Source organism: Psammomys obesus, unplaced genomic scaffold, assembly GCF_907164565.1.
Source record: "Psammomys obesus unplaced genomic scaffold, mPsaObe1.curated_primary_1811, whole genome shotgun sequence".
Classification (NCBI taxonomy): domain Eukaryota; kingdom Metazoa; phylum Chordata; class Mammalia; order Rodentia; family Muridae; genus Psammomys; species Psammomys obesus.
The window spans coordinates 12,587,807-12,601,468 of NW_026596079.1; the positions used below are offsets into that span (position 1 = coordinate 12,587,807).

Sequence of the window (13,662 nt, forward strand, 5' to 3'; positions counted from 1 at the left end):
TGACGTTAACCTAGAACCCCTGCACAGATGTAGCCCATGGCAGCTCAGTCTCCAAATGGGCTCCATAGTAAGGGGAACAGGGTTTGTCTCTGACATGAACTCAGTGGCCTGCTCTTTTATCACCTCCCCCTGAGGGGAAAGCACACTTACCAGGCCATAGAGGAAGACAATGCAGCCAATCTTGATGAGACCTGACAGGCTAGGGTCAGATGGAAGGGGAGGAGGACCTCCCCTATCAGTGGACTTGGGAAGGGGCATGGGAGGAGAAGAGGGAGGGAGGGTGGGATTGAGGGGACGAGGGAGGAGGGGCTACAAAGTGAGTAAATTGTAATAAATTTAAAAAATAATTTAAAAAACTTTGAAAAACAGATTTCTCTACCTAAGAATCCTGAACATTGTTTTAAAAGATATTTTAAAAGGAATCTTGAAACCTCTTATTATACCTAACCAATTTAAGCTTGGGAAGGTTTTCCTATGTCTGGCCCAAATCTTCTATCGTTTAAGTACATTTCACTTGTACAAATGTACAACAGCTGCCCAACCTTCTCAATGGCACCTTTATGTACTGTAGAGGTAAGGTTACACCTACCCTTCTTCCTCTGAACTAAGTGGTTTGATGCCTTCATCCCATCTCCAAAGTTTCCATTTCCCACCCCTGTAATCATCTCTTGATTCCCCTAAGCTTTTCTATAGCCTTCCTTATATTCATATTCCAAGCAGAACATAATAAAGGCTTACCATGAGCCAATGTCCCTTCCTTCATTTTCAGCCTTCCTAGGCTGTCACATGTCACAGTCATTCATAGGGGAACTAGCAAACACTGTAAACATCCAAAAAGAGGAGACGTAGGACTCGCAGCAGATGGGCCTCAGTATGTAGCAGTTAGCAAGCCAAACCCAGGTCTAAGAAGCCCTCACAGGCATGTAGCTCCTGCCTTCCATTCTCGGTTCAGCTGATGGCAGTGTAGCACAGTAATCACTGGCTCCTCCTAGATGTAACTCTTCTGTACTTGTTTTCAGTTGTAAATCAAAGTGCATACAATGATTGTGAAATCCCTGTGCCCTCTCCTCTGTCATAAAAAGTACACATATAGGTCTAACCAGAAAGTTCCATAGACTTCTCATGCTGAAAGACAGCTAAGTTCAGACACTTGACAATTCTTTCTTTACTTACATATGCAGGAAGCACAGGACCTAGGCAAGTGCAGGCAGGAGGGCCAGAGTGATTGTGTACTGTATTCTCTGAGTTACTTTCAAGATGTCTATAGGGTCTATTTTAAATGTGTGACTGAGAATTTACTAGTAAGTAGTATAAATTCTTACCATGTTTTGCTCTCTTCAGATACTAGGGCTCATTACACATATGCCTTACCAGTAGTAATTGTCTGTGTATTTTGAAGCTAAGTAACTTTTATATTGCAAGCAGTATTCACAAATGCCTAGGACGTCGGCACTGGAGTAACTCATTGCTGGGGCCATCCTGTATTAATGAAAAAAAAATACAAGTCTTTGACACTGCACAGTGACAGGGTTTTAGAAGTTTCAGCTGCGTGCCTGAGGATATTCAGGTTCTACAAAGCTGTGTTTTCAAGGATTCTGCCCAGTCTGCACTGGAAGTGAGGCAGAGTGTTCATGGTTCCATTCTGGTTGACCTTCAGAATGCCTGTGTATGGTTAAAAGACATTGAGTAGGTCAACTCATTTGCTTTACCCTGTTTACTGAGGTCAGAATTCTAATGGGGTCTGACAAGACTGCTTACTACTTATATGTGAGGGCAGAAACTTAAAGGACATGTCTTTTATCATGGTGAACTCTGATACCTGTTTTGTGCCTTGCTAAAATTGTGTCCCTCTCTCCCCAAGCAGGCATTCTGAACTCATGCTGCATTGAGGCGGTGAGTGGAATGCTGCCTATATAACCTCTGCTTTCTCTTTTACAGTCTAACAGGCAGCCTGCTAAGTTAAACCTTCTCACCTGCCAGGTGAAACCAAATGCAGAGGACAAGAAGTCTTTTGACCTGATATCACGTAAGTCTTTTTAAAACCAAATGGGTGACTGTGGTTCTGCCCTCTACAGGTCTGGGTATTTAAACACCAAAACTTTCCAAAATGGGGCTCCTCGGAGTTAACCCCCAACTTGTTTAGGGAGGCCCCTGGGCATCCTTTTGTTTGCCTGCTTCCTTGTGTGAGGCTGAATCTTACTTTGTCCCCTAAGTTAACCTTGAACTCAAGCAACCCTGCCTCAGCTTGTCAAGTCACTGTGTCTGTAGGTTTGCCCCACCTCTGGTCTCTGGGTTTGCACTGTGGTGGCTTTGCTGTATCCTGTGTGACTGTGTTTAGAAGGTGGATAGATGACAGGGTGTGATGGTGCGTGGCTGGGGTAGGCAGCTCTCATGAGTTTGGATGCCAGCCTGTTCTACCCAAGTTCCAAGCCAGCCAGTGTCACAGAGTAGACCCTGTCTCAGAAAAGAGTAAGACTGTAGGCTTAGCTCATTGAACTGTTTCTAACTCAGACAAGTTAGAACTGCACTTCTCCTCAGACAAGTTCTCTGGTTATATCACCATGTCTCTCATTGATCTGCAAAGGTAAATGTGTTGGTGTGAATGCCGGACACTTTTAGTTTGTCAGTGATTCCAGCTTGGCCCTCCGGATTAAAAAGATGAGGTGTAGATGCAAGGATGCAGGTACTCCACTGATGGAACATGTCTGATTTCTCCATTACATCCTTCGCAAAACCAGGCTCTTCCAGGAATACTCAGCTCCCTTGCTTCACAAGGTTGCTTTGAAACTCATTGAATTGTTGTCACCACACATCTCACTTCGTCACTGTGTGGCACTTTGCTTTTTTCCTGGGAGCAAGACCAGCCACCTGTCTCTACCTGTCTCCTGTGTCCTCTGTTCAGCATTTGGTGGGAGGTACTGTTTGTTGGCCTGTACTTACTGATTCACTGTGCAGCTGAGGGGCCTCCTCCTACACTTCTCTACCAGAAGTGAGACTCAGCAGGGCTTGAATGGCTCCGTAGAGAGAACTGTTGGCACATGCACAGTTCCCTCCCCAGCACCTCAAGACCAGATAAGATAGACCAGAGTCACTCTGTACCATCCTGAAATACTTCAACACCAAGTCAAAGCACGCCATGGCAGGTTGGGAGCCAAATGACCTATGAGTCCTGCCCTTGAAGTTCTCTGATGAGGTCCTATGATTGAGTCATTGTGAGGATCTTCATGTAGACACTGAGTCTCTTGCAGCACCTCTGTGCAATTCAGATTCCCTGTGATTACTCGCATCATTGATGGCAATTCCTATATGACTTGGTTATTAATAGGCATCACCTACTGAGTGTCTTAAATCTGCCAGATGCATTTGTGAAGTGTATTGCTAATTCTCACGGAAGGTCATCAGCTTTCCCATTTTGCAGAAGGAAAGGCTGGGTGGGTGAGTTGGGCCAGGTCATCCAGCAGTAAGGAGGGCTTTACCACACCTGTGTTCTCTAAAGTGTGCCCTGCTCTCTTAGGACGCTGAATGGGAGTGCCTGCCTGGAGCACTTATAAGGAAGTATTCTGTGTCACTTGAGTTAAATATGTTAAAGCCCTTGTATAGTCCTGGGTTTTTTAAATGAACTTCCCTCATGGACGTCCTGGCTACTGTATCAATGTTAGGCCTTCTTGGAAGGCAGGTGTTGAGCTGTCTTCCCTGGAGCCTTATTCAGCTGGAAAGCAGCCCAGGCATGGCCAAGAGTGCAGTGTCCTTGCTGTAGTTGGAATTCCAGAGAGGAGAGGGAGTCTTTTCTAGATAGGAGCTACTGGCTTGTGCCAATTTGCCTCTGAAACTTCTCTGGGTCAGATAGGACCTGTCCCCTTCTTGATTGGTCTGTCAAAGAGGCATCACAGGTGTAGTGATACAGGTCCCAGTACAAAAGAGGCTAAGGCAAGAGAGCCAGTTCAACACCAGTCTTGTATTGAACTTGTGCTATACAGAGCAAGACTGTCTCAAACAAACAAAAATGCCTACGGTTTGCATGGTATTTGTGATCCTTTGTTTTGTTCTTAAGGAAAATAATATTAGTAAAGTGAGTTGTTAAGCTGCTTATACATAAAATACTGTTTGTGTTTTTGCAGGGACTTTAAAACTGCATTATGCATGCTTGCAGACACTCTCCTTTCAGAGATGTTGTATTTTTGTGTTTTAGATAATAGAACATACCACTTTCAGGCAGAAGATGAGCAGGATTATGTGGCGTAAGTACTTTCAAAATGACAGTGCAGTAGTTTAAAGCTAAAGTACCCTGGTAGCTTGTCACACTGCTTTCTTGCCTCTGGGCCTTCATACTTTGCTCTTCTCTCCATCTGTCCTGCACACCTGGCCCAGCCTCAGTACCACTAGAACTGTTGCTCCCTCCTCTCTGCGTGTAGCTTCCTCACACAGCTCTGTGCTCCTCTGGTCCATATCCATGCACAGCTATATGGAGACCCTGAGCTCTATGAGAACAGCCTTGGTCATCCTGTGATGTTGCCACCTACATTTAGGTGTCCTGCTTGATGTTTGGTCACAGTTGTAAGCCTTTGGAGAGTGTTTATGGATGCTACTTGGAAGCTGAGCTGTTTTTGTGAGAGAAGCAGAAGAGGCTGGCTTTAATGGAAGACAAAGCAGTGTCCTCTCTGGACATGGCCCAGTTAAAGGAAACCTGGTGCAGTGTGAAGAGCTAGGTTGGGTACCACATTACTGAGCCTAGTCTCACTGTGAGATCTAGTAAGAGTCCAGGATGAAGTGCTGCCATCAACCCTGCTGAAACTAGTTTCTTGGATTGAGCTAGAGAAATGGCAGTAGTTAAGAGAACACACTGCTCTTCCAGAGGGGACTACAGTGCAATTCCCAGCACATTGGTGCCTCAAAACCACCTGTAACTCCAGGTCCAGGGGACCTGGCTTCCAACCTAGTCACCTGCATACACATGTACACACATACACACACAATTGAAAATAATTTTTAAAAATTCCTCTAAAAAGCAATCTTTAGTTTTTAACTTGACTAATAGGACAAACACTAAGTAATTTAAAGTGTATTGGATGCTCCTCCCACTCCTAGACTCACTTCCCAATGCTCCATTTTCTGTGTGGACATAGAAATAAAGCTGAGGTTGTTCTCAAAACAAACTGAAGGTGAGCGCCACCTAGAGTCAAGTGTGTGACTTGCAAATGCATCACAGCCTGGTTTGGCTTTAAATCTTGTGCTGTTGCATTTACTCCATAGGTTTTGTAGGTTGTGCTTTGCGTCATATTCCGTCACCCTGTATTTCATTTGAACAGTTGGCTCAGGCCTGAACCTCTGTGTTATTAACTAAAAGCAAATAGACAGTAGCAGTCTGTGTTCTCAGTGTAAAAAAGCAATGATTTGGCTGTGGTTTTTTTTTTTTTTTTGGTTTTTGAATAGTAAATTTGGAGCCTTTTCTCTCATTAATAAAAATAATGCAAGCTTATGTTATCTTTGGGAAATTAAATGTACCCCCTCCTATCAGTTTTTTTTCCTAAAGAAAAAAACTTACTCAAAAGACAAGGCACATTTTGGTTAAAATTCCTTTTTAACTTTTTTCAAAAAACATAAAGGCATAATTGATACATGTTTAAATTTGATATTTCATTTAAAAAGTTTTTCACCTCTATTTCACAAGACATGTTCTGAACATTTCTTCTGTGCCATCAAAAAAATTCACATGCCACAGCATGCAGGAGTACACATATAAAAAACACACTAAGTAAATAAATAGTGTCGTTAGAAGCCTTTCAAAGTGTGCATTATGCTTGTTGGGCTTTCAGGTTTTGCACATAGCTTGGTAATAAAGGATTTGTTCCATGCATATAGTATCTCACTATTAGTTATATCTGCTGCTGTTATGTTACTTTCCCCATAACTGACAAAATACCCAACAGAAGCAATGTAGAGGTTTACTTTGCTTCCTCAGTCAAAGGAAGAATCCATCACAACAGAAAAGGCACGATGACCAAAAAGGCTCTGTCTGTGATAGGGGGAGTTTGTTACATCTTACAGATCAGAAAGGAGGAGAGGGAGAGTGTGAAGAGAGGAAGGGGAGAAGGAGAAGGAGGAGAGGGGGAGAAAGAGAAGGCACTACCTTCAAGTCCCAACCCCAGTGACCCATTTGTGGTAGGTCTGGTGTCCCAAAGCTCCCCCTACCTCCCACAACAGCAGCACTGTCTAGGAGCCAGCACTCAAATGTGAGCTTGTAGAGGGTTTTCAGATCTAATTCAGCTGCATTTTTCAAATTTCTGGGTTACTGTGCTGCTTTCACAAACATAAGGTTTATGGCTGCTATTAATATATCCTCATTTTCACTGTTAAATGTCCCTGCAGCCATAGGCTGCCAGAGAGCAGATGCCTTCTATTGAACGCATTCCACCTGTCACTGCTTCTTATCATCCTTGTACTGCTTGTGCCTTATATGAAACCTCTTCAGTCTAGCCTCCCCTTCATCCTGCCCACACGAGCCCTCAGTTACAATGTCCTTCTGTCATCCACTCCAGCCATCTCTCTGTATGCTATCTACTCCAGCCATCTGTCTGTGTGTCATCTACTCAGCCATCTCTCTTACTTGTTTTATATGTTTCTTTCCATTGTTTTATTTCCATTATTTTATTTGTTTAATTTTTTTTTTTGTGGTTTAATGATTAAACCCGGGACCTCACATGTACTCAACCCTAACCATCTCTTATCTTCCAAGTTAGCTTTTCATTTTTCCTCACTTTATTGCCATTTTGCCATATGTCAAGGAGGGGGTGGATTTTGAAAGTTCCTACTGAAGGTCTGTTTCCAGTGGAAGAAGACAATGGTGGCCATGCCCTTATGAAGGCCACCTTCCTCTGGTATCTCAACCACAGGTGGATATCAGTACTGACGAATAGCAAGGAAGAGGCTCTAACCATGGCCTTCCGCGGTGAGCAGAGCACAGGGGAGAATAGCCTGGAAGACCTGACCAAAGCCATCATTGAGGATGTTCAGCGGCTCCCTGGCAATGACGTCTGCTGTGACTGTGGCTCATCAGGTATTTGTGCACACTGTGCACAGTGTGAATGCTGGCTTGTTGAGCATCCTGTCTCTTTCATGCCGTCATCAATGAAGCAGTTGTTTGAATTCTTTACAGCTCATGGGCTGACTTAGACACACACAGCGTGGCTTCCAAGCCTGGAGAGTCTCCGCACGGGGCTACTCTTCCCTACTCTGTTTTTCTCACCTGGGGAATTCCCAACCTGATACAGTGTTCCTTTCCCTGAGTGAGCACCGTGATCCCTAAGGGGATGAGAACAGAACACGGTGCTCATATTGTAAGTCCAAGTCTGCCACCCGAAGCCAGAAGTGTTAATTTGAGTTCATTCTTGGTCTTATCTCCTAGGATCAGGAAAGTCTTCCCGCGGTAGTCCTTGATAAAATAATGTGTGAGATACAGACATTCCTCTGCCCCTGCCCTGGGAAGTCTCTCTCGATCTCTGTACCAGGGAGGCATCCCCATCTCTTGGACTCCTGTTTTCAGATAACAGGGCAGTTAGCAAGGGAGCTTACTATACTAAGGATTTAGTATAGTATATAGTATAGTATAGTATAGATGTATTGCTTGTCCTCCCAGCATATGTGTCTGTAAGGTACCAGTGTCTTCCTCCTACAGGTGGGGTGAAGTGATTTGCTTAAGGTCAAAATGCAAACCTGGTGCTTCTGATGATTGAACCGGAATGATGGGTCAGAGCTACTTGTATTCTGAATGTTGACTCTACGGCTGTAGATTTCAGTGTTCACAGGCCTTCAACTCCGTCTGTGACTGGAGCAAGAAGGGAACCCTAGTCTGAAGCCTGTAACTGTACCATAGATTTGAAGGAAATTTTTACAAGGACAAAGGGCTTGACTTTGATTTTTAATTCAGTATTGAAGGCATACCTAGAGCCCCTGTACTAAAGCACAAATACCCAATTCTTACATTAACCTTTCCCTTGAGCTCATTTTTACCCAGGGTTGACTGCTGTGTGTGTCTGCTCTGTAGCCAGCACTCTGAGTGACTTGTCTTGTTTCATCACATCTTTTCCACAGAACCCACATGGCTTTCAACCAACTTGGGTATTTTGACCTGTATAGAATGTTCCGGAATCCATAGGGAAATGGGGGTCCACATTTCTCGCATTCAGTCTTTGGAACTAGACAAATTAGGAACTTCTGAACTCTTGGTAAGTCCTGCCCTCCGCTTTAAAAGAAAAGTTTATAGTCTCAGATATAACTTAATGTATTACCCTTAGGAGTGTGTTTGTTTTTAATGGTTACAAATAGTTATGGAATTCAGTGGATTTGCCTGAACACTTAGACTTTAACCTTTGTGATATGTTATGCTTTCTGCTTTTCACTGTTCCGTTTTTAAGGAAAAAGAGTGGTGTCTACTGGAACTTGCTCGTCCCTTTGGGAAGGGCTTCTTCCAAACTGCTTTTCTCACTGGGGATTGGTTCTCATACAGTTCACCACAGTGGCAATTAGAGCATGTGAGCAAATTACCTAGTGATGTATATTATTGAAACTAATGACTGAAAAGCCTTTCCCAATTTAATCTTTGCTGTTTGCATATTTGTAAAAGTATAATTGACCTGTAAGCTAACACAAACCAAAACACAAAACCAGTTACTCCTTAGCCTAACTTACATAGTTACCAAGGTAATAAACTGCTTTATAATTTGAAAACTATGAAAGACATGAATATTAAATGTGTTTTTCTTTTTGCCTTTCCCATAAAATTTGAAATCTCTGTAGAATTTCTTTGGTCCTTGTGATACACTGAAAATAGTGAAAGGCCCAGTTGGCTTCTCCCATAATGCATATGGCCATAGTTCCTTGTCTTGATAATTTAACCCGAATGCACTGAGAGAGTTTGCAGTAAGAATGAAATTCATTTAGGTAAAATGATGAAAGGGTCTCTCTTGAGGGTGTGAATGAACTAGAGCTCAGCAGAACAATAGACACAGCTCATTCCCAGCCTCGTCTGCACAGGAGCACCAAAAAGACTCAGCTACAGCTCTTGCCATGGGAACAGTCACTGGATGATAATCTGTCCTGTATTATATGAGCCTGTTCATTTAGGAAGTGTGAAGTTATACTTTCTGGTTCACTTTGGGTTACAGAGAAAAGCCTTGGACATAAAGAACCCTGAAACACATTCTCCTTCCATTCAGAAATGGTGTCATGGCAGGTCCTTTACTTACAAACCTGAAATCCAGTCTTGATGTCAGAAATGTGAAAGCCCAAATGTTATACACTTACTGTACAATAAATCCAAGACTTTTGTACTGAAAGAACTGTTTTGCATGAACGTTTCTTGAGCTTTGCATGAATTTAAGAATTATGCCATTGACAAAAGGTCTTTCTAAAAGACACTGAGATTTTCTTGGAACAGTTCTGGGTCCAGAAGAAAAATGTTTTGTGGGCATGGTATATACTTACTTATAAGTCAGTATTAGACATATAATATAGGATAATCCTACTAAAATCTATACACCTAAAGAAGCTAATCAAGAAGGAGGCCACTGGGTAAGATACTCAGTCTTCATTCAGAAAGGCAAAGGGGATGGACATCGGAAGAGGGAGAAAACAGGAAACAAGACAGGCACATACCACAGAGGGCCTCTGAAAGACTCTACCCAGCAGGATATCAAAGCAGATGCTGAGACTCACAGCCATACTTTGGGCAGAGTGCAGGGACTCTTATGAAAGAAGGGGGAGATAGAAAGACCTGGAGGGAACAGGAGTTCCACAAGGAGAGCAACAGAACCCAAAAATCTGGACCCAGGGGTCTTTTCTGAGGCTGATACTCCAAACAAGGACCATGCATGAAATAACCTAGAACCCCTTCACAGATTTAGCCCATGGCAGCTCAGTGTCCAAGAGGGTTCCCTAATAATGGGAACAGAAACTGTCTCTAACATGAACTAAGTGGGTGGCTCTTTGATCACCTCCCCCTGAGGGGGGAACAGCCTTACTAGGCCACAGAGGAAGACAGTGCAGTCAGTCCTGATGAGACCGGGTAGGCTAGGGTCAGATGGAAGGGGAGGAGGACCTCCAGTATCAATGGACTTGGGGAGCGGCATGGGAGGAGATGAGAGAGGGAGGGTGGGATTTAGAGAGGAGAGGGAGGGAGCTAGACCTGGTCTACAAAGCGAATAAACTGTAATTAATAAAAAGTAAATTAATTTTAAAAAGTAAAAAAAAAAAAAATGTTTTGTGGGCACTTCTCTACTGTGCCCACAGCACCCTGATCTGTACCCAACCAGGGAATAACCGTTCCTTTATGCCCACCAGAAGTAACTTGATTCAGTATAAAAAGGATATACAGTAGTACTTGAAACATTATTCTTGATGAGTTTAGGCTCCCATGTGGACGTCTGTCTGTCTGATCCTAGAAACTGTATGTGATGTGGCTGTGGTAGCCAAGTCCTATTCCCTTCAAGCATTTATCACATCATATCTGTAGACATTGTTGGTTGTCATGTCATAACCTGACCCCCCCCCCTAGATTCTGAACACCTCTGAGAAACGAGCACACTGTTACCACTTCCAGCTCAAACTCTGGGTTCAGTGCCTGGCATGTGACAGGTGCTCAGGAAGTTTCTGCGAGCCAGGTAAAGGGATGGCTTGTATACCCAGAGTTAGATAAAGGAAAATACATACACAAAAAAAAAATCTTGAAAGCAAATAGGAATCTGTTAACCAGTGATAGTTTACTGTGCTCTGTTTGTTCATATTACAGCTGGCCAAGAATGTAGGAAACAATAGTTTTAATGATATTATGGAAGCAAATTTACCCAGCCCTTCACCAAAGCCCACTCCTTCAAGTGATATGTAAGTATTATGAATATATGAATACTTCACCATTCTATCTTCCTCTCCTCCCCAACAAAAAAAAAAAAAAAAATCTATTGGTTACAGTATTTTCTCCCATTATCAAGAAAAGGCTAGAAAGGTATTCTGAAACATGCGTCTGGATTGGCAAGTTTCTTCTCAGCAGTACCTTTCCTAGGAGCAGATCTTGGGGACGGTCATGTCTGGTCATGCTGTGCTGTGGAAATAGACATGCCAAGGCAGTGGCAGGAGTTTTCAGACTATTTATGATACAGATGCTGAGCAACGCACTCAGCAAAGTCTGAGGAGACTGACATTCTGTCTAATATGCCTTCAATGGGAGTACGGAATGGCAGAGTAATAAAAACAAAATTTCCTTCCTTACTTTCTTACCATAACTATAAATCTGTTAACCCTGTACTGGGCTCTTTGACTTCTGGAAACTAGTTATTTTGTGATAGAAGAATATGTGTGTGTGTGTGTGTGTGTGTGTGTGTGTGTGTGTGTGTGTGTGTGTATTACATATGTGGAGAAAGGGAGTCTTATGACTCTGCCAGACAATGAAGCACTATGCAGTTGTGAAAAAAGTAAGTCCCATGTTGTGGTTTAAGTGATTTTCAAGATTGTTGGTAAATTTTAAAAAGCAAAGCACAGTAGAAAGCAGACTGTCTTCTGGGAAAGGATGAAACAGGTAATAGGGGCAAAGAAACATACCCTCTGGACCTAGACTTGTGATCAAACTCAGAAACTTTGAATTGTGGCTAAATTTGGTGATTAAATCCCTCTCATTACTCCACTACCTACTCAGAAGGCAAACACATTTGCATACATAGTTCTGCATACATGTTTCATTAAGAGAGATTGACGCTTTCTCGGTCCATCGTCAGCTGACAGCACTGCCGTGGCCCGGAGTGGTAAGAAAGTACGGCAGCAGAAAGGTGGAGGGCACCACTTACCTCACAGCGGTCAGAAAGGCAAGCAAGAAGTACCCCGGGACAAGCTATACCCTTCACAGACATGGAGCACTTGCTCCAGCTAGCCCCTGCCTTCTGGAGTTCATCGCACCGTGAACCCATGGGCACATACACCCATCAGTGGGGTTGGTGCCCCTGTGGCCTGGTCAGCAGCATGTTATTGTCACTGACAGGAGAGCAAACCTTCAGCACATGAGCCTGAGGGGGACACTTCAGATCCAAACCATCACAACATAGTTATTGGAATTTATCTGTACGTAAGGAACCTGACTGTAACTGGGAAACTCATATAAGTATGGAGTCTAGCCAGGCAGTGGTGATGCACACATTCTGGAGGCAGAGGCAGGAGGATCTCTGAGTTTGAGGCCAATCTGGTCTACAGAGCAAGTTCCATAACAGCCAGGGCTACACAGAGAAAACCTGTCTCAAAAACAGACCAGTGAACAAAAGTATGTAGTCTGGCATTGGAGCCAGATGTGAGAGTTCTTGATGAGCACTTTTTGACAACTCTTTGATTTTACTTTTGAGCCACAAATTGAACTTACACTTTAATAATTAGAGAGTAACTAGGGGCATAGCTCAGTGGTAAAGTGCATGCCTAGAATGAGCCAGACACTGGATTCTACGCCCAGTACTTGGGGGCGGGGGACTGGAAAGTTCTCAAGATTGAATCCAGCGCCTTGTACATGGTAGGGATTCTTTACCTCAGCCCCCAAGTGCTGTGGATAAATAGGAAGAAAGACTAATCTTAGTCACATGGTTAGGGAGGCTCTAGGTAGGAAGAAAAGACACCAGTCTAAATATTTGGCTAATAACCTCCATGGATACCCGAGTTCACAGAAGTGCTAAAATTTTACAGGGCACAGTCAATCTGAAATCATCAAGTCTCCCAGAAGGCCTCTTGGCAGCAGTGGTCTTTTGCCGAACTCTGCACATGCTTATAGTATACTCATTCTGTGCTGAGGAAACAGCAAAGGAAACTGCTTTGTATAATTATAAACCTTACCCTCAATGCCTGGGATCTAGCAGGGAAGGCAGACATTTCCTAGGAAGTCAAACCGGTGGTTACAGAATCATGGTTGTGGGAAGTGTGGCACAGGAGTTTGGTTCCAAGCACCCACATCAGGGAGCTAATAGCTACCTGTAACTCCATTTCCAGAAGACCCAACACACTCTTCTGTGTTCGGGAGCCTGCAAGCAAGCACGTGATGCATATAAACTCAGACAGTCATACACGTAAATTAAAGATCAGTATATAAATCCCTAATGTGCCAGTGAGTAGTTGTCTCCATTTTCAAACCATAAAAACCTGAAGTTCAAAGTTTCAATACTTTCCCTAGTATTGAACTTCACTCATTTTTACTGATTAGCCTGTACAAGTGGCAATCTCAGGAGATAAACAGAAGGTCTCTGTGTTGTCAGTTTGTGTCACCTGACCCTAGGTTTTTTTTTTTTTTTTCCTTAGCTGTCATGTAGTTTCCTTTGAGCTGACTTCCATTTCAGTCTTCCTCTGTAGGTAACAGGCTGACCACTGGGCCATTGAGGCTCTGTTCTTAGCCTTGGGGCTGGGAGGTAGGTCCTGTCTCCCAGGACCACTTGAGTTTCCATGGTGAGGGTGATTAGTCACACAAAGTATGGATACCACATGGTCACTCAGACTTCAAGCCTTGTGTTCCTAGCACCTGCTCCTAAAGGAGCCTCTACAGGGAAGGCAACTCATTCTCATCTTTGTAATACTTTTTGCCTGTAGGGTAGATTTAATGGCAACCTTTCTAAGCTTCATTTTTCTCACCTATAAAGTAGGGGTTAGAAC

General features: G+C 43.4%; 1 protein-coding gene across 5 annotated transcripts in view; it reads left to right on the forward strand.

Annotated features, from left to right (window-relative positions):
* Asap1 (ArfGAP with SH3 domain, ankyrin repeat and PH domain 1) overlaps positions 1 to 13,662 on the forward strand; it is a 315,053-nt gene that overhangs the window by 261,201 nt on the left and 40,190 nt on the right. For all 5 annotated transcript variants that reach the window (XM_055626359.1, XM_055626361.1, XM_055626360.1 and 2 more), the window contains 5 exons: positions 1,939 to 2,026; positions 4,190 to 4,238; positions 6,891 to 7,054; positions 8,089 to 8,222; positions 10,784 to 10,875. In XM_055626359.1, coding sequence (XP_055482334.1) covers positions 1,939 to 2,026; positions 4,190 to 4,238; positions 6,891 to 7,054; positions 8,089 to 8,222; positions 10,784 to 10,875 — 527 coding nt within the window. The remainder of the gene's footprint in view (positions 1 to 1,938; positions 2,027 to 4,189; positions 4,239 to 6,890; positions 7,055 to 8,088; positions 8,223 to 10,783; positions 10,876 to 13,662) is intronic.